The sequence below is a fragment of the Parasteatoda tepidariorum genome, chromosome 10, assembly GCF_043381705.1.
Source record: "Parasteatoda tepidariorum isolate YZ-2023 chromosome 10, CAS_Ptep_4.0, whole genome shotgun sequence".
NCBI classification, from domain to species: Eukaryota; Metazoa; Arthropoda; class Arachnida; order Araneae; family Theridiidae; genus Parasteatoda; species Parasteatoda tepidariorum.
The window spans coordinates 71,270,417-71,289,678 of NC_092213.1; the positions used below are offsets into that span (position 1 = coordinate 71,270,417).

A 19,262-nucleotide genomic window follows, 5' to 3' on the forward strand; every position below is an offset into this window, starting at 1 on the left:
ACGGCGGGCACCCATATTTTCTGACCTTACACCTTTGGAGTTCAATTTTATTTTTGCATGGTGCACCCTTTTTTTGTATGGTGCTACTTACTCATTAAACATACATCAAGGTTACCCATTGAACGACATAAGCCAAAGCTGTTGACAAAATCACGCCGCAGATGATGAAAATATGACCGAATTGAAGGGTCGAATCTCAATGGCAAATTCGATAGACCTGTGACGTACATTCGATTTGAGGTTCAGTTTGTATAAACAAAGACCTTTTTTCTAGAAATGAGTTGTCACGCATTTAATCCAGTAAGAGCTATAGAATTCGGCGAATTTTTAATACAAATGACGCAAACAACGAATTTTTTCCGGTACGCATAATATTAAGTTTCATTCGAAATACCATTTCGTTCATAAGGCATTGCAATTTTAAGTGATCTTTCGCTTCGTTGTTAACTTTAACTCGGTAATTCGGAAAACGTAAAAATCAACTGACCTAATTAAAAACTAAAAATTGAACAATTTTTCCAAATTTTTGGACAGTATTTAATCAAAATACTGCTCGTCACTTATCTAATAATGTCACTTCTTTTAAAAAAATTAAATAGCGGTAAATCAATATATGTTTAGAGTTATAAATAATCTAGTTTCACCTATTACTTAAAAATGTCACTATTGTCAGTTTAGACCTAAATATTTATCACTTACATTATTAATATATATATATATATACTATAAATCAAAACATATTGGTTTTGAATTCCAGTATATATTTATAACTTTATCGCACCTCTGCATAGTAATGGCTTAACGCAGAGGTGCCGACTTTTTCCGTGTTGAAGCTTTCAAAGTCTTAGAAAAATGTAACAAAATTCTGCAAACTACAGTTTTTTTAAATTCTTGATCACCTTATTAATTTGTTTTTAGAAAACAGAGCAATGAGACTAAAAAAAAAAAAAAAAGTCTGAGAGCCTAATTCGGAAATGAGAAAAAGCAACAGTAAAACTAAAAAACCGGTAGTAAAAGTTTTTCATTTCTAGCTTGTTTTTGGAAAAAAATTAGACATCTGTGATTGCGAGGACTTATTCACGTTATAAAAGGTATACGGGACTGTTTCTTGCCTGGGAAAATATATCCTTCCGAAAACAAGCTACCAATTTACTACCAATTAAAAATTTTACTGCCTATTTACTTTTCTTATTTCTGGATACAGCTTCCTGCAGGAGATTTCTCATAACCCTTTGACGCAGATGGGACATAGGTGTCTCTTTTAAATATTTTTTTTTCTAGCACTCTAATTACAAGCAAAAATAGATTTTGGTATTTTTTTAATTATAAGAAACCATATAATAGTTATTAAAATCTGTTAGATTATCGGAATAATATTTGTACTAAAATATAAAATCCTCAAATATAGTTTGAAAAAAAAAAGAATTATTTTTTCATTCATATTATATTTTAGTTCTCTTGAGTTGTGTTATTTGTATCCTGTGTCAATCCCCTCTGCCATTAGAAAAATTAATAATAATCAAAAATTTATCAATTCGTAATGATTTCGTAAATTAAAGAAATTTTAATGATTAATAACTTTTTCTCTTAAATCTAAGTTAGTGCAAATTTTCATAATTATTGTTTGAAAGTGAGCCGTGTCTGGAAGATTTTATCTTAAACATTGTTGTTTCCTGCTGAATTTCATAACCATTAATTATTAAAATTTTGAATAAAATATTTTTAATTATTTTAACCTAAATTAATGCAAAAGTATGAAAATAAAAATTCTGTGTCAATGGGTTAACGGCATGTTACCTAAAAATAAAGAATAATGGCTTAATTCTTTTACTACCTTTCTTCTTATTGTGAATGGGATTTTGAAACAATCATATGCACGTGATACTGCAAAGGAAATTATCATATTTATGCCTTAATTGATTAACAGTACAAAGTATGTGAATAAACATAAAACCTGTATAGCAAGAGCGCTGTCATGAATATCCCCAAAACCGCCATCCTTTAATTGTTCTTTCTTCAGGTTGGCAATACTTGTTTTGTAAATCGGAAGTATACTAGATATTTCAGACGACGTAAGCGAATCTGTTTGGTTCATTTTACAAGATATAGCCATTAATGCAAAAGCTTGGATTTCTGAAAAATTAGAATCAGCAAATAGTTACTTATAAATGAAGTGCTTGGAGAAACATAGTTATAAGCCATACTTTTCTAAATATGTCATTTTTACATTAAACTGCTCCATTGCATTGTTTTCAAATAGATAATTTTTAATTTACTGAAATTGTTTTTTAAAATAGTATGCAAACCTATCTTAGCACATAAAAATAGTACGTAGATAGCGCGTAAAAATGTAATAGTATGGTTTTTTAGCAAGTCTTATATGTTTTTTTTTAAATTTCTAATGGCAAAAGAAAATGACAAACTCTTACAAAAACAGTGAACAAAAAGATTAACAACAAGTTAACAGATGTCGGGCACTTCAGTAGCGCCTTACCTCAGAGTCCCCACGCAGTGCCGATCATCTCAATAGATGGTTCCTGTCCATAAGTTCATTATTCGAGCATAACGAGCAATTTGGGTCAGCGAAAATGCAGAGGTGGTTCGCCAGGCAATCATGGCCCTCTGCAAGTCTCAATTCTGCAACAGCTTTATTGCGGGGCTTATCGGCAATACCCTGTTCTAAGCTGTTCCTCCAATTTCTTGAAAGTCTTTTATGTACACCTCTGGATTATTTGTATTATTAATAGCAATCAAATTTCACTAACCGATAATAACTTGTATCTATTGTTCTCAAAATTTCATTTTATATAATGATATTCGTCCACTATATTAACCGACTGTATTGATTTGGGTAATTTTGTATTTACTTGTATTATTTTGAAAGTACTAATCCTGGAGTGAGCCATCAGAACGCCACCACACGGTTTGTTAAAAGTAGTACTTACATATTACTTCAGATTTAGTATGCCCACTTCAGGGGAAGGATCAAAAGTGACCAACATCCCAATTAGAGTTTTTTCATGCAATTAGATTAAATGTAGATTTGATCTGACCACTGCCTCCGCAATTCACCGCCAATATCCAATACCAACGACATTATTCAAGGGCACAATCACAGATGAAAGTGTGGAGAGTACACTGTACGAGATTTCAGTTGAAGTTCAAGTTGGCTTACATATTGTATATAATGGTTTCATCGCAATGCCGTGTGGATAGGCTTAATACGTCGAAATAATTTCTTTCCTTTTTCTAACTCAATACAAGGGAGTTTAATTTTTTTTAAAAACTAGATATGGATTCGAATCGTTGCAAACTGTCGAAAAACTGATTACATTTCTACGTTATTAAATTTTCTTGCTATATTAGATTAATTGTAGACTATTTAAGTTTGACTTAAACTTATAAAGTAATATAGAATTTTAATAAATACTTTTGGGAGAGATTGGAAGTGATATTTATGCTCGCGATTTAAAACTATTGCTCAAGAATATTCAAATAGGTTAGGAATATGATAACAAGTTACAGGTCGCAAATGAAATGTAGACGCTCTACATGCTTGCAGATCAAGACAACCCAAGTGAAAATGTTTTGATGGACCCATCAAAACATTTTGATGGTTTATGTTGGTTTCAGTGGAATCCATGATGGTCCACCATCATCCACCATTTTCCATTATGCGCTCACTGTCTTTAATAATATGCCAACACACTTCCATCATTCCAGGATGGAAATTGCTGCTTTAATACTATGATGGGTAACCAAGAGACGTTTTATTCTCATGAACCAACAATTCATGATGGTTTTAACTTTCCGTGATGGTTAAATGGGAATTCTTGTTGATTCTCAGGAATAGACCATCAAAAATTTTTTTTTTAATGTTGGACCATCATAAATCAGTCCAAATTTCTATATTGAGATGATGGTTGTTCATGATCGTTCCAACATTTGATTTCTATGATAGTATGGTGAAAATTCGTGATGAAACATTACGGTACAACAATGCATTTCGATGATGGTTTAATAATCTGATTCAGAAGGAAGATGCCATAAAAACAAGTTGCTATTCTTGTTCTAACTATTTTGAACTATCATAAATCAGTCCGAATTCCTACTTTGGGGTGATGGTTACTTATGTTGGTTACTATCAAAAATATAATTGTGCAGGGTAGAATTATTGATGGTAACCATCAAGATTATGCTGGTCTATTTAATAGAAAACCATCAAAAATAACAAGATAAAAATAATGTTAATTTGTTGCATAAAGACGAGAAATACAAAAAATTTTATCAAGGAAAATTTTCGAACTTTTGTCCTTTTTTCCCCCAGTCTTGACAGCACCCTGGTTACCTTTCTCAGCCATCTCTCATCGCGCATCTGGACAGCGTTTGCGACCCTACATTTCCGTATGATTCTTGCTTGCTATCATATTCCTGACGGTAGATTTTTGAACAATAGTTCTAAATCAGCATGTTTGAATAGAGATAAACTGTATAACTTACCGTTAAGAAAGAGATATTTAGCTTTACTGGTTAGAACATTTGTGAGATCTTTGACTGCTTTTCGAGGCCATCTTTCGTTAGCGTTGCATAGAGCTAAGTAGACTGAGGGATGTGTAAAATTGCCGGAAGTTTCCAACTTATCCAGCAACTGCTGTATGAAATCATAAGAAGCAAAATACCGAGGGGAATTACAACTGACTCGCAGAAAATTGATGTAGGAGCTCAACTCTATTTCGGAAATAGCGTCTCTGTAAGAATGAGGTTAAAATATTCAATTTTATCAGATAGTAGACTCACGTAGTATAATTTAAGAGTTTGGTTCAATATTAATGATAAGCTTTAGTCCCAAAATGTTCGAGAGAGCATTTTTAAGGGCGTTATATTGAAAATGCCATATTCTATTTTAACCGTGATCTCCATGTGTAGAGAAAAAGGTGTTTCTGTACTGATATTAAGCGCAAGAATTCAGGAAACTTATTAAGTACCTATCGGGAAACGATATTAAAGTACATATTGAAGAAGGATGCAGCCTTAGAAAGCACGTTATTAGTTATCACTATATTGTTCTATACCCTTCAAATCTTTATCTAAGAATCTTTAAATTTGAAATAGGTGAATAATTTCTTCAGCTAGTTACATTTTAGAATAGCAAGTAAGAACCTTTTCACATACAGTATATTCTCAATATCTCAACGTTGAAGAAACGTAAAACATTTCACAAGTTCAGCATTAAATATGCTCTAAATGTTTTTTTTCTCCAATGCCCACTTGTGTTAAATTTTTTTTGTCCATTCAGGCATTAACAGGGCAATTTTGTTGACCTCTCTTTCAGGGGCACCATGTTAGGTGGGCCAACGTCGCATAAAAGCAGTAATACTTTTTTTTTTCTAAAAGTGCTTTTCAAATTATTACAAAATGTGAGATAATTATTACAAATCGTGATTGATAATTACGATAACTTTTGATATTGCATAAATGCGTAATGATCTAAGTAAATTATCAGATTACAGAAGTAGTAGTTCAAAACCTGTTAGTATACAAATGTCATACAAATATTGTACGGCGAATAATACTTGAATACATCAGTATTTTAATAATCTTAATCAAAAGTTTTAAAACACTAAGTTTGAATTTTGATTCATAGCTTTATTAATTAAAAAAAATTATATTTAAATAAATTTTCATCTTACCGTTGGAGCGCTCTTGAAACTAAAAACTCTCCACGTCTGATTAACAATTCTTCTCGCAAATCTGTTCCATCGTATGTTGCATTTCCGGATAGGTATAAAGCATTTACGGCTTTTAGCGTATTTCCTCGCCAGTCCAGCAATGGTGAAAGTCGACTTTTTAACTTAGTAATTGTACTTGAACGTACGTCTTTTACAACATCTAAAGTAAAAATAATTTTTTTAAAAAAAGGTTACGTTTTCTATATGGCATTAGCAAGATTTACTAACATTTTATAGGCTTTCCATAGTTAAAAGAAGTCTTTATCAAAAGATATCCCTACAATTTCATTCAGGCCTGAAAGCGAGACGGAAAAGAGAAAATACTGGTAGAAGAACTATTTCAATATTATATAATATTCGGGAGGAGTTAATCTATTCTCTACAATAAGCAATTCACTGAAATTATCACTTCCCGGCGAAAAAGCAATTCAATATAAAAATTGTATCTGATAAAAACAATTGGTAGTTATGGATTTTTATTATTCCCGAAAAAAAGCTTAAAAATGACATTTATTTGTTGCCAGTTTTTACTCTTTTTTGTCTTGATATATATAGGCTTTCAGCCCTGATTTCATTTAAAGTCGATAATGAAACAATCATACCTGCCAACTTTTAATCCTTTCGAGGATGATTTTCCCCAGTGGTAGTAAATTCGAATTTAAATTACAATTCTAGGCAGAAACATGTGCTGTTTTTGGATAAAGCTTATGTGGACAAACACGGCAGTATTTCATAATAATATATATGCTTAAATTTTTTAAAAATAGTGGTGGTCAAAAAGATTTTTAATTAAGTTTCTAAATGGAAGGAATATATAAAAAGTATAAATTTTACTACCACTTTAAATATAGAAATAAAATTTTACGCCAAATGCGTAAAAGTTGGCAGGTATGAACAATAGGAAGAAAAAAAACTTAAAAAGAACATCACTAGATGGCGCATTATGTTTAATCCTAGTAACTTGTGGTTGTGCAGATACCTGAAAGATGTGGTCTGCATTTGATCCTATTGATAAAACTTTTAAGGAGCGTAAAATTAATTTAACCCATTAAAATTAAAATATTGAACTTGGCAATTCACGTTACTAAAAACGATTAACACGAGTGTCGCTTTTATATACTTTTTGCTGTCGCTCTAACTACAAGCAAAAATATATTTCGGTATTTTTTTACTTGTAAAAACAATCTAGTAATTACTAGAAACATGTGTTAGATTATCGGAATTATATTTGCACTAGAATCTAAAGTAAAAAATTTTTTTTCATTAAGGGAAGCAAGACGTTTTCGATGTCGAAAAAATGATTTTTTCAACCATATCAACAAGCAATTTTTTCTTCATATTAAATACATTTTAAAACTTTAAACATTACATTTATGAAAACTACATATTAATATCATTCAATAACAATAAAGAGGAATTTAAGATGTTTATAAATTTAATTTTTATAAATATTTGAAAATTTAATGTATATATGATTTGTTTTTTACCAGACATAGCTTTCGGTACGCTCAAAAAATTTTCTACATGAAATATCAACAAAAAATTGGCATGCACTCATGTAAATATGTTTGAAAAATCAGATGAACTAGTTTGTTTCATAATATGTACAGAATATATTATATCTAAGCAAAATAAATGTTGTATTTCTGAAAAAAATGCAAAATTTCGTTCAAATTTTGAAAAACTTCCCCTGTATAACAAAATTATAATGAAAAAAATACACTTTACATAGTTAATTAAATGTAAATAAGGTATATGTACAAGCATAGAAATTTTCATAAATTTACAATGATTTGTTTTTTGTACGAGCGTACCGAAAGTTATGTCTGGTAAAAAAAAAATTTATTTATATTAAATTTTCAAACATTTATAAAAATTTAATTTATATACATTTTAAATTCCTTTTTATTGTTATTGAATTATATTAATTTGTAGTTGTCATAAATGTAAAGTTTAAAGTTTTAAAACGTATTTAATATTAAGAAAAAATGGCTTGTCGATAAGGTTGAAAAAATCATTTTTTCGACATCGAAAACGTCTTGCTTAATATTAAAAAAATTCAACGATGAGAATAACTGTTACTTTTAGATCTAAATAACTGCAAATTTGAAAAAAAAAAAAAATTATTTGGAAGTAAGCCGTGTTTGGAAGATTTTACCTTTAAGACAAAATAAAAAACCAGTATTTCATTCTGTATTTCATAACGATAAATTATTAAAATGCTAAATATAATACTTTTTTTACTTATTTTGACCTAAATTAATACAAAATAATTAAAAAAGTATGAGAACTAGGCTTAATAAAGATTCTGCGTCAAAGGGTTAAAAAAATCCAGCAAAGAAGGTTACTACTAAAAAAGAAGAAGGCTAAAGAAGGAAAGAAGAAGGCTAAATTCTGTTAAACCAGGGATTGCGGATGTGGGAGTAATAGACCATATTTCTAAACGTGTTGTCCCCGAAGAATTTTTAACAGAAAGCTTTATTCTGCCCATTTCTGTTATATCAAATATGACAATGATAATTAATTTCTTCACTTCGGCCTCCGAACTTATAGCACGTAAGTTATGTATTCTTTCTCAGCAAACACTGGTTTTTAATGAATGAACAAGCAATTTCACGATTCCAAATTTATGCAGATAATGGCAAACATCATAAGGATCATGTTTTTTTTAAAACAAGTGATTTTAGTACAGGAACCAATAAAAACGTAGAATTCTTTGCTTTTAAATGTTTAGCAACCACTTTTCTTTAAACAAAAAAGATTTTAAATTTATCACTCCAATTTAACTACAACATTAAATTCAACAGAGGCTTCACAGCCAACACTCGAATCTTTTTCCTTGCCAAAGCCATTAACCCCTTGGGGACGGGTGGTGCAGAATTAAGTTATAATTATATAAAAAACGGTAACTTAAATGTAGTCGTTGCTAATTTGACAGACTTACTTTGCTTTTACTTTAATTATTGTTAGTTTTATCATATATATATAATCAATGTTAATTCAAAGTATAACTAAATAGTTTTATTTTGAACAAAGTAATAGTGAATTAAATAAATCAAACAATTATAACTCCGCCCACAAATAAACTGCTAAAGAAATACTTTGATTACCAGTTTTATATTTTTACCCTGGTTGATACGGTTTTATGCTGTCACGTATTTGTGACAGTCGGCGCGAAAGGGTTAAGTCTCAATTTATATCACATCATGTCGTAAAATCTTTGCCCTCATTAAACATTTCAATCGAAAGTCTATGTTTTAGAAAAGGGAAACTTCAAGAACGAAAGAAGTCAAGAAAACTTTGCAGTGCCGAACGAACCGGCAGTTTATATTCAGTTCAATAGGAGATGCTAATTTCAATATTACGTCTTCTAATGGTGGCATAGTAAACTCTATATCAGAGGTCGCCAAAGTGGTCTATATAGACCCCCAAGGGTCTATTTAACGAAAGCAGGGGTCGATCTGAGACAGGGGGCCGAATGGGGGTCGATCCGAATCGGAAGGGTCAATTGTGGGTTGAAAAAAGAAACAGTTCTCAATACGCAAATCACACATACCTAATTAAGTATGTAAAATTTGTGAATTTTTTTTATAATTGACTCAATATCAGTTTCTTTATAAAACATAAATTAATAAACGTATATTTATTGGGGTGAAACAAGTATTTACGTACCACCGCGCAGTGGCACGAACTCAGCGCAGTTTATAAGTCATATGCATATGTGCGCTTGTCCAAATGTCACGTGTGACGAGCATTGACGTTACAAATGCAAATATCATACGCAGTTTCAGCTATCTTTGCAAACTGTGTTGAATATTTGCAGTGTCATTATTAAAACTTTTATAGTTTTGGATAATTAGTTATTGTTTCGATAAAACCATTCGTTTGGTTTAGATATCAATTTTAATTATCAATGCACAAAAAAGAAGGTAAGCATTAATAATATGGATTAGTACAGCCCGCGACAAAACTATAGCACACTTTGTATTTTTTTACGAAAATTACAAAATTGACCAATTTTGACGAAAATTAAAATTGACCAATTTTGAACCCAATATAGCGAACCTTGCAAAAAAACACCAGGCACACCCATCTCATTGATCAAGAAGCAGTAAATCTTTAGTTACTTTACTTATTATATCTACTTATGCATAATTACTTATTATTTAATAATAAGGTATTTAAATTTCAATATTAATATATTTTTCATAAAACTATTGTTACACAATGTACTATTACTTTAATAAATGTTTAAAATCATAAAATAAATGTACAAACACAGTATCTAATAAGAGTTTTATTTTAATTAACAGAAAATTACTTTTGCGGGGGTCGATGGAGATTTCGAAAAATTATATAGGGGTCGATAATCAAAAAAGTTTTGCGACCCCTGCTCTATATTATTTTTTAAATGAAATTCCGGCCTTTTCATTATCTAATTTTCCTGAAATTCGTTTGCATAGTTTTATAAAACTTATTGCTAGTAAATGCCAAGTTTATGAACGTTGTATAAAAACAGAGTGTTTGCATGATCCTTCAACGAATCTCTGTGGAAGAAATTATCTGCATTTCCTCTCTTCAGAAACAAACGTGATTTACCGTTGCATTTCTTTTGTAAATGTTGATGCACAACTAAAATCGTAAACTAATTATCAAATAACTTTTAAGTATGTATACGTGTATCTCTAGTTTCAATATTTATTCAAGTAGCACTATCATATCTGCCAACTTGTGCGTGAGTGCGGTCGTTCGAAAAGATTTTGCATAATCTGACCTGCCAACTTTTAATCCTTTCGAGAATGATTTTCCCCAGTGGTAGTAATATGTAATTTAAATTACGATTTTAGGCAGAAACATACGCTGAATTTCGAGGAAACTTAATTCGTCGACATAATTTCTTTTTAAAAATAGTGGTGGTAAGAAAGATTATACATATGTTTATAAATGCAAGGAATATATAGAAAGCATATATTTTACTACCACTTTAAATATAGAAATAAAATATTACGCCAAATGCGTAAAAGTTGGCAGGTATGCAGCGTTTTTAATTTAATTACAACTTGATCCTGATTTTGTACGAATGCTTTTCTGAGTCACCCGTCCCCAAGGGGTTAACGACCGTACAACACATTTTACACGCTCTAAATGACGCAGTTGAGCACCATCTAGTCGTGTCAATCTTTTCTGCATGAATCTTACAATGCATCTTCAAGTTTTAGAATATTCGGTTGTAATTGGAGTCACACAGTTATTTTGAAACAAAAAGTTTTGAGTAATACTTATGATTTTAAACAATACTTACCCATTGTATAAAACAAAGTGAAATTTGTTTTGTAATGGTCTGGAAATTTGATAGCATTCACTCTAAAACTAATTTCTACTGATGATGACGAAGTTGTAATTCTCCCAGTGGAAGAGGCGGACCAAAAAGTAAAATTTTTATTTTCATCTATCAGCATTATTGTTAAGTTGGCCACTGTTTGAGGCTGAAAAGATAATTAATATAAGTATCTGTCACCATTTGAATAATTATCTGATAAAAGATTTTGGGTTCTTTTAAAAACTTAAAGGCTGATGAAGAGCATACATATTTCTTAAGTTTACTTCCAAGATTGGCTTTGAACAAATTTATTAGCCCATTAAACTCACGAAACTCTAGTGTATATTTTTCAAAAATGTATAACTCATATTAACAATATCAATATTAACAAAAATGTATAAAAAGTATTATTTCACTTTTGAAAATTTATTTCGTTTAACACGTTCACGGAAAAAGTGAAAATACTGGTACGGGAAAAGAGAAAATACTGGTAGAAGAACTATTTCAGTATTAGATAATATTCGGGAGGAGTTAATCTATTCTCAACAATAACAATTGACTGTAAGGAAATTTATCACGGCGAAGAAGTAATTCAATATAAAAATTGCATCCGTTAAAAGCAATTGCTAGTTATGGATCTTTATTATTCCCGGAAAAAAACTAAAAAATGAAATTGATAGTTACCAGTTTTTACTCAGGTGCGCTGTCAAGATGAGACAATCTAGCGTGACCTTCCGGTGGGACACCCCGGCGTGAACGTGTTAAACAGAGACATTCACGCGTTCATCAAATATGTAAATAATATAAGAAGTTGTGATTTGATTTGAAAATATGAGTTAAAAATACAGAACTGCCAACATTCTACGCTTTTTAGAAAAATTTCTTCGGGTAGTAGCTAATTTTATGTTTGAATGTATGATTCTTTATTTTGTAAATTAAATTTAAAGTCATTTTTCATATCACTACGTGTAAAATTATTCAAAAGCTAGATGAAACCCACTTTGTTCCCGATCTCTTGCGGTGAAGCTTTTAAATTGTTGGCAAAAATAAAAATTTTTTTTAAAGCTTTAGTTTTTAGTTGTTTGTTACTCTACAAAACCTTTTGTAAAAAAACTTGCCCTAATTATCGCCCTACTCTGTTTCGGTCAGAAAAGATAAAAATAGAAAGGAACTTATAGATATAGACACTTTAGCATTGATATCATTTTATGGTGGGAATCCAAAGACTAGGACTTTAAACCTACTACAATATAGTTTTAACTAAAAAAAAAATCACAGCTGCCAAACGGAAATTTAACATTGACTGAAGTTGCTGCTGTTCATCGACTTCTCTAACTTCATTTGCGATATCTTTGTATCAATCTTTCGTTTGTAAACTTGGTTTGTAAATTATCTTACCACACAATTACACATAAATGATTTTAAAGTTGTAAAACAAAATGATCAAAGACTTTGTTCCAATTCTCTCATGCTGAGGCTTTCAAAATGTTGGCAAAATTACTAACAATTCTGAAAGCTTTAGTTTTTAATTAGTATATACTACTCGATAAAATATTTTTTATAAACCCGTACCCGTAATGATTGGTAACTCTAGAAATCATGATTAATGAGAATAGGGCTCCAAACTCTTCTTGGTACCCAATAATTACCAGAGATGCCAACTGCTCCGGACACGCCAAAATAATTAATAAAGCGGTAAATAACTACAAACTAAATTTTGCAAATATTTGACTATGTTTACTTGTTTTTAAAAGGTATAGCACGACTATAGTACCAAAAAGTATTGAATTATATAAGCCTACGAATTATTTAGAAATAGTGGTGGATAAAAATCTACTTAATTGAACTTATTAAACCAAGAATCGCAATTGATGAACTATCACTTTAAAATATAAATTTGCTGTCCGGAGCAAGTTGGCATCTCTGAATTACCGTCACAAAATGTGGTCTATATATGAAAAACACCTACTCGCAAAATGTGGTAGTATGCATTTGTTCATACTCAGTAGGTATTTCTTACTATTTCCAACCATTTTAGATTTAAATATGTACTGTGTTTTGACTTCAGATCCAAATATAAATATCTATATTATTAATAAAACTTTTGAACAGTTTAGAGGATTTTGTAAAATGTTATAGCAATATTTCAAAGAATTCTCTTAAAATATGTATAACGGTTAACTGTAATTGTGGAATATGCTTATTTTCACCAAAAAAGCGCCCTTTTTCTGAAGAAACAGAACTCTTTTTCATCAAATTTGGATTTATTACCTGCGAAATAGGGGGAGGAGTGTAGACGAAGTTTTGAAAAGTTGATTGTTATAGTTTAACCGCCACAACGTTTCAAAAATTTGTTATTTTTATGTCTCACGTTTCTCTTATCGTTTGAATTAATAGTTAATTAAACTGTAATAATTCTTTCACAAAAAAATATAAGCCCTCTGTCCAAATACAAGCATGTCATAAAATGGGAAATCTAGATAAATTGAATCATTTTTATTAATTAATTGGTTCATGATGAAAAAAAAGTTTGAATTGTAAGGTATAAAAATGTTTATATATTCTGTATATGGGTGATTCTCACGAAACATGACAATTCGGACCAAACATTTCTTCAAATTTAAAGTCTTCAAAATAATCTAAAACTTTTTTTTGTATACTTCTTTAGCTACACTTATTAATATCTTATAGACAGCAGTGTAGTTTATTGACATTTGCTCGAGAAAAAAAAAATAAAATAGAAATTCACCAAATCTTGAATGCCAGGAAAATGACATATTACGTTAGAAGTTTAAAAAAACAGTTATTTTAAGTTAATAGTAAGTAACTCAACTTAAGCTTTTATGTTAGATGGACCATAAATTGCTTAAATTAATTCTTTTTATCCACTGTAGAAAGAAACAAAAAAATTTTTGTTGCTGATATGTACAGAATAAAATTGTATATAATAATCAATCATTAAATAAATAACTTTGATTACATCCAAGCATATTACAATCATACATAAAATTGGTATTAGGTTAATATTTGCTTTCCCTCTTTACAGTATTAGCAGTTAAAAAGAATTTCTGGTAATACTTCAATGTCCTGGCATTCATAAGCCAGGATAATGACAAATTCGCCATTTTATAGCACATAACTTTATTTTAATTTAATATTTTGGCCTAAGACGTTTATATTCTTCAGAAAACAACAGTATTTCTTAAAATAGCTCAGATAAATCTATGTAGTTTTTGTTATTAATGATTTCAAGAAGCCAGGAAAATGACAGCATAAAAACATACTCACCTTGAAAAATTTTTTGAAATAGATTTTGAGCCAGAAAATTGGTTATTTATTCATGCAACAAGACATGTTCAGATAGGAGGGTATCTAATCAATCTATTAACATAAGATATTGATGCCTGGCGCTATCTATTTTGTTTATAAATCACTAAATAAAAGTAGCCAGGAAAATGACAGATTTTCGTGGGACAAACAAATTATTGACAGTAAAATTTATTTTAAACGAAGTTTTAATAAACAATATTCTCTGCGTATATTCTAGAAATGCTTACGTAGGATAAGATAAAGAAAAATAGATTTTGAAAAATGTATGGAAGTTTTGAAGCTAGTTATTGTTGGAAATATTGTTTGGGACATGCCAGGAAAATGACATTTTGATTTTCAATTAAATTTTTTAAGTATACAAAACAGTCAATGCTAGTGCAAAGTCATTTTAAAATGCTATTTATTAATTTTTTATAAAAAAAGTTCTTTTAGTATTATAGTATTAGATCTTGGAGCAAGGGACAGTGAATTGTCATGTTTCGTGAGAATCACCCATATAAATATTACTGTTTATATATTTTTTAAATCTAAATCTAGAGTTTCATGCTATTTGATCAATAAAAAAGTGCTTAAAAAGTAATTTAAATAATTAAAAATAGAATGGTATTGAAATTACATCAAATTTTGAGATTACATCGCCAAATTGCAGTGCATCTTTTTATACGTCATACAAGTTAACTAATAAATAAGAGAGTTTAATCTTTTTTGTAATTTTTTATACCTATAAAATTAAGAATCACCCATGTTTTTAAGAATTTTGTAGATAGAAAACTTGTACATACGCATCTTATTTATTTTGATTTTTTTTTCTTTAAATTATTTTAGTTTTAAATTTACGTCCGTCTACATTCGTATCTAGTAACAGATTCATTGAAACGCTTTTTCCTATAATAGGGCTACTTTTAAATTTTACAGAATTTCGTTTTACAGGTAAATTAGAAAAAACTGTTAAAGTTTTGAGCAATTGTAACTTTTACCATGAAATTTTTCTATCTAATTCGAAATCAGCGGTTTAATATTTTGAATTAAATGCTAATAAAATATTGAATAAAGCTCTGCATTACCAACTGTCATTATTTCTGTCAAATTTTTTACGTAGTTATTTCTGACATTTTTCTACGTTTCTACAACAACTGTATCGTTTCAGAAACGATGAAAAACATTTTGAACCGATATCTTCATTTTTTTTCCGTTTATCAATACTGTATTCAGTGCCATTTCCCCCTGGTGGTAAGTTTTTGAACTATTTGTAGTAGTGGAAAATAAATTTCCATGACTTCCTTTAAACTATTATCTCGTTCGATAACATTTGGTCCAGTAGTTTTGGTTTTATGACCATTTCAAAGTGGAATTTTAATTATAACCATCGCGTTTATCATGTTGGACAGAACTATTTTGTATCTAAAAACATGGCTTATAACGAAACAGTTCTCCAACCACGTTTTTTCGTATTTGAATAAAAGTATTTTTTTAAATAAAAAGCTGTTCGACGCATTTTGCCATTTAGATACTAAAGTTTGGAAAAAGTATTCTGGGTGCGGTGTATATCAATGGTACATGCAGGTACAGATACAATAATGAGCTGTACAAGGTGTATAGAAAGGCGGATATTATCTACCAGTGCATCAAAGTAAAACACATAAAATTTTCTGCATACATCCTCCGATTGGATCTGTGCACCTTAACATCCGGAATCCTTAATTTTAAACTGAATGGAACCCAAACCAGAGGCAAGCACAAACTAAGGTGGGCGGACTGCATTGATGGAGATTTTCAGGTACTGAAATTGAACAACTGAAGCTCCCTGGCGAGGAAAAGAAATGGAGAAATATTCTAAAAAATGACTTGAATTACAAAGAGCTGTCAAGTCAGTAAAGAAGACACAATTTGGTTAATTTTATAAATTTACATAAATTAGAAGTATAATACCTCAGTCTTTGTATTTAGTTCTTTGAGATGAAAGTGTATTATATTTTTTGCAGGATTTAACACTTTCCAACATTTGAAGTACTTTGTAGAGCCAAGCACACTATAGATATCTGAAATCGTATCAATTAAGCCTGTCCTTTCTGAGCAATAGCAATAGACTGAACCTGCAAAGCAAAATAAATGTTTTATTCTCAGAACTTATGGTTTATATTTCATAAGCTTTTTTCCTTGAGTTGGTTTCATGATTTTGAAAGCTTCCAATATGAAAAAGCGGAATTCTATAATTCCGTAAGTACACAATTTCAACAACTACAAAATTTCGTAGTTTCAGGAAATATGTGGCTAAGGTTATGTATTTTAGTTAAAACTGCATTCCCGTGATAGCCCGTAGTGAACCATGGTAGTCATGAAGGTGGAAGCTTCATAATTTCCTGACCAACGGTATGACTGTGGCAATGTGGTCAGGCCACTTTTACTTCCAAGACAAGCTGCTACTCATCGATCAGAAGCTGCGTGGGCTTCATGTCACCACATAGGATTGAACTCCAGACTTTCACATTGACGGTTCAACGCCTTAACCACTGAACCATTGCACCTCAAAATTTATGCATTGATGTTTTTCTAAATTAGCATTTTTAAGGAATTTTATCTCATTCTGCTTTTCAATAATTCAAACATATATATTCGAGGTTAGAGCGACAATTGATCATGGTTTCTGTTAAACATTATATAAATGCGTCTCTTTTGTTTAAAAATATATTTTATAAATTTCTGCAATATCTCTTCACTACACGAAAAAATTATTCCCAAAAACATTAGGTGTTGAAGTTTATATCCATCTGCCAAAATTTGTATTTGATATTTTATAACATGGTAGACAGGTATGTTTTGCTTCGCAAAGATAATATAGAAAAATGAAAAATATGTGCAAATAATTTTTATCAGTAAAAAAAATTTAAAAAGAATTCTAAAATGAATTCTGAAATGGCAGAATTTAAAAATTCTGCCATTTCAAATTATGACGAGGAGCGTTGCCGACTAATCGGCAAGTGCAAAAAATTATTTTTAATTAGATAATGTAATAGGAATTTGACAATAGGAAAAACCGAAGAGCAATTTTTTTTGTTACATGTATACAAGTATTTAATCGTACTTAACTTTTGTGCTACCAGGCGACGTAGGCAAAAGGTTTCGGGTTCGGGGATTTCAGATCTTAAATTAGTTTCGTTCGGAAAGTCGTAGACTTTTCAAGAGATATTTTTTGTTTAGTTTCTTCTATAATTAGTTTTGCTAAATATTTACAATATAATACAATATCTAAACATAGTTACAATATCTAAAATACATTACATTATTTTTTATATAATTCCTGACATTAATTTTATTTATTTTCTGTTGATAAATTCACTAGTATGAACGCAATTAGTTACAATTGGTATTTTAAAATAACTTAAATCTTAATGTTAAAATATGAATAATTTCTGTCTTATTTTTTAAAAATTTAGATAGAGAAAATGAAAATTTTTGGATTTTTGCAAATTATGCAATTATTGCATTTTGAAAGAGGAAATAAATTTCTGCTAAAGTGGTTTTCTGAAAAAAATTCTGCTTTAAAAATAATTATAAAAAACTATTTTTGAATAATTTTTAATTTTAATTTAATTAAAGTTTTAATTTTAATTTAATCAAATTTTTAATTTTAATTTAATCAAATTTTTAATTTTAATTTAATTCAAATTTTAATTTTAATTTAATCAAATTTTTAATTTTAATTTATTAAAATTTTTAATTTAATCAAATTTTTAATTTCAATTTAATCAAATTTTTAATTTCAATTTAATCAAATTTTTAATTTCAATTTAATCAAATTTTAAATAAAATGACATATGAAAATAATTCAATCAATGTTAGGAACTTATCTCAAACACTAATTTTTAAATCTCTATTATTTGAAAATTTAATTTTAAATTTCTATATTTATTTAATTCTTTTTAATTTTAATAATTATTTCATCTTTTTATTTCGCAAAATAAATCACGCATCTTTAAATATAACTTACTTGCTTGTAGAAAAAGACAGGCAAAAAAAGTTAAAAAATATTTGATTTTCATTTTGATGCTTTTAAAATGAAATGCGCCTATTTCCAGATTTAAAAGATATTTGTACCTCTCAGTTAGGGCACCTCCCTTTTTAGTCGCAAAATTTATCAGTAAAGAAATTCAAGGAGCACTTTCAATTTGAAGTCTAGCTAATTTAAAGTTCCATTCAAGTCAATTTGAAGATAGATAAGTTAAAAAGATAATTTAAAGTTCCCTGTTTAAGCTACGTACAATTCAGTTTATAACAAATGAAACCTGATTTAAGGCTATCTTCTAAAGATGCGTCATTTCAGAGTTACAAAGGAAGTTTCATTTTCACAGATAAGCTTTACCTGGTAAAACCCAAAGGAACAGAATTATATCTAACATTCCGCAACAAATATTAATTTTGTATCGTCAGCAAGGAATGTGATGTTGATCTGCAGTTAGTGTCTACTGCAACTGTAAGCTTATGTTGAAAATTTAGAAAAACTAATGAATAATAGAGTAATTTTTAAACCTTAGTTAGTGTTTCGTGGTTGAATCACATGGTCATTCCATTATATCATAGGAGTATTTTATAACTGGTGTTGAAAATATTCTTTTATATATCAACACGGCTCACTTCTAAACAATAATTTTTCTAATTTGCAAATATTGGTAGATATTTAGATCTAAGAGAAGCAATTATTCATCATTAAAATTGAATTAATTTACAAAATTAATTAATGATAATTTTTTGAATATGAAATGTTTTTGAATTTTATATTTTAGTACAAATAATCTTCAATAATCTAACGAGTTTTTCTTAGTAACTGTTAGACTTTTTATAATAATAAATACCAAAATCTTTTTTTGCATTTGTAATTAGAGGTG

General features: G+C 29.4%; 1 protein-coding gene across 1 annotated transcript in view; it reads right to left on the reverse strand.

Moving 5' to 3' along the window:
• LOC107446002 (uncharacterized protein CG3556) overlaps nucleotides 1-18,524 on the reverse strand; it is a 28,174-nt gene extending 9,650 nt beyond the window's left edge. Inside the window, exons 1-6 of the mRNA XM_043050471.2 lie at nucleotides 18,368-18,524; nucleotides 16,309-16,472; nucleotides 11,032-11,215; nucleotides 5,691-5,889; nucleotides 4,501-4,748; nucleotides 1,955-2,133 (exon numbers count right to left, since the gene is read on the reverse strand). Coding sequence (XP_042906405.1) covers nucleotides 1,955-2,133; nucleotides 4,501-4,748; nucleotides 5,691-5,889; nucleotides 11,032-11,215; nucleotides 16,309-16,472; nucleotides 18,368-18,419 — 1,026 coding nt within the window. The 5' untranslated portion in view covers nucleotides 18,420-18,524. The remainder of the gene's footprint in view (nucleotides 1-1,954; nucleotides 2,134-4,500; nucleotides 4,749-5,690; nucleotides 5,890-11,031; nucleotides 11,216-16,308; nucleotides 16,473-18,367) is intronic.
• Nucleotides 18,525-19,262: the final 738 nt, after the last annotated feature.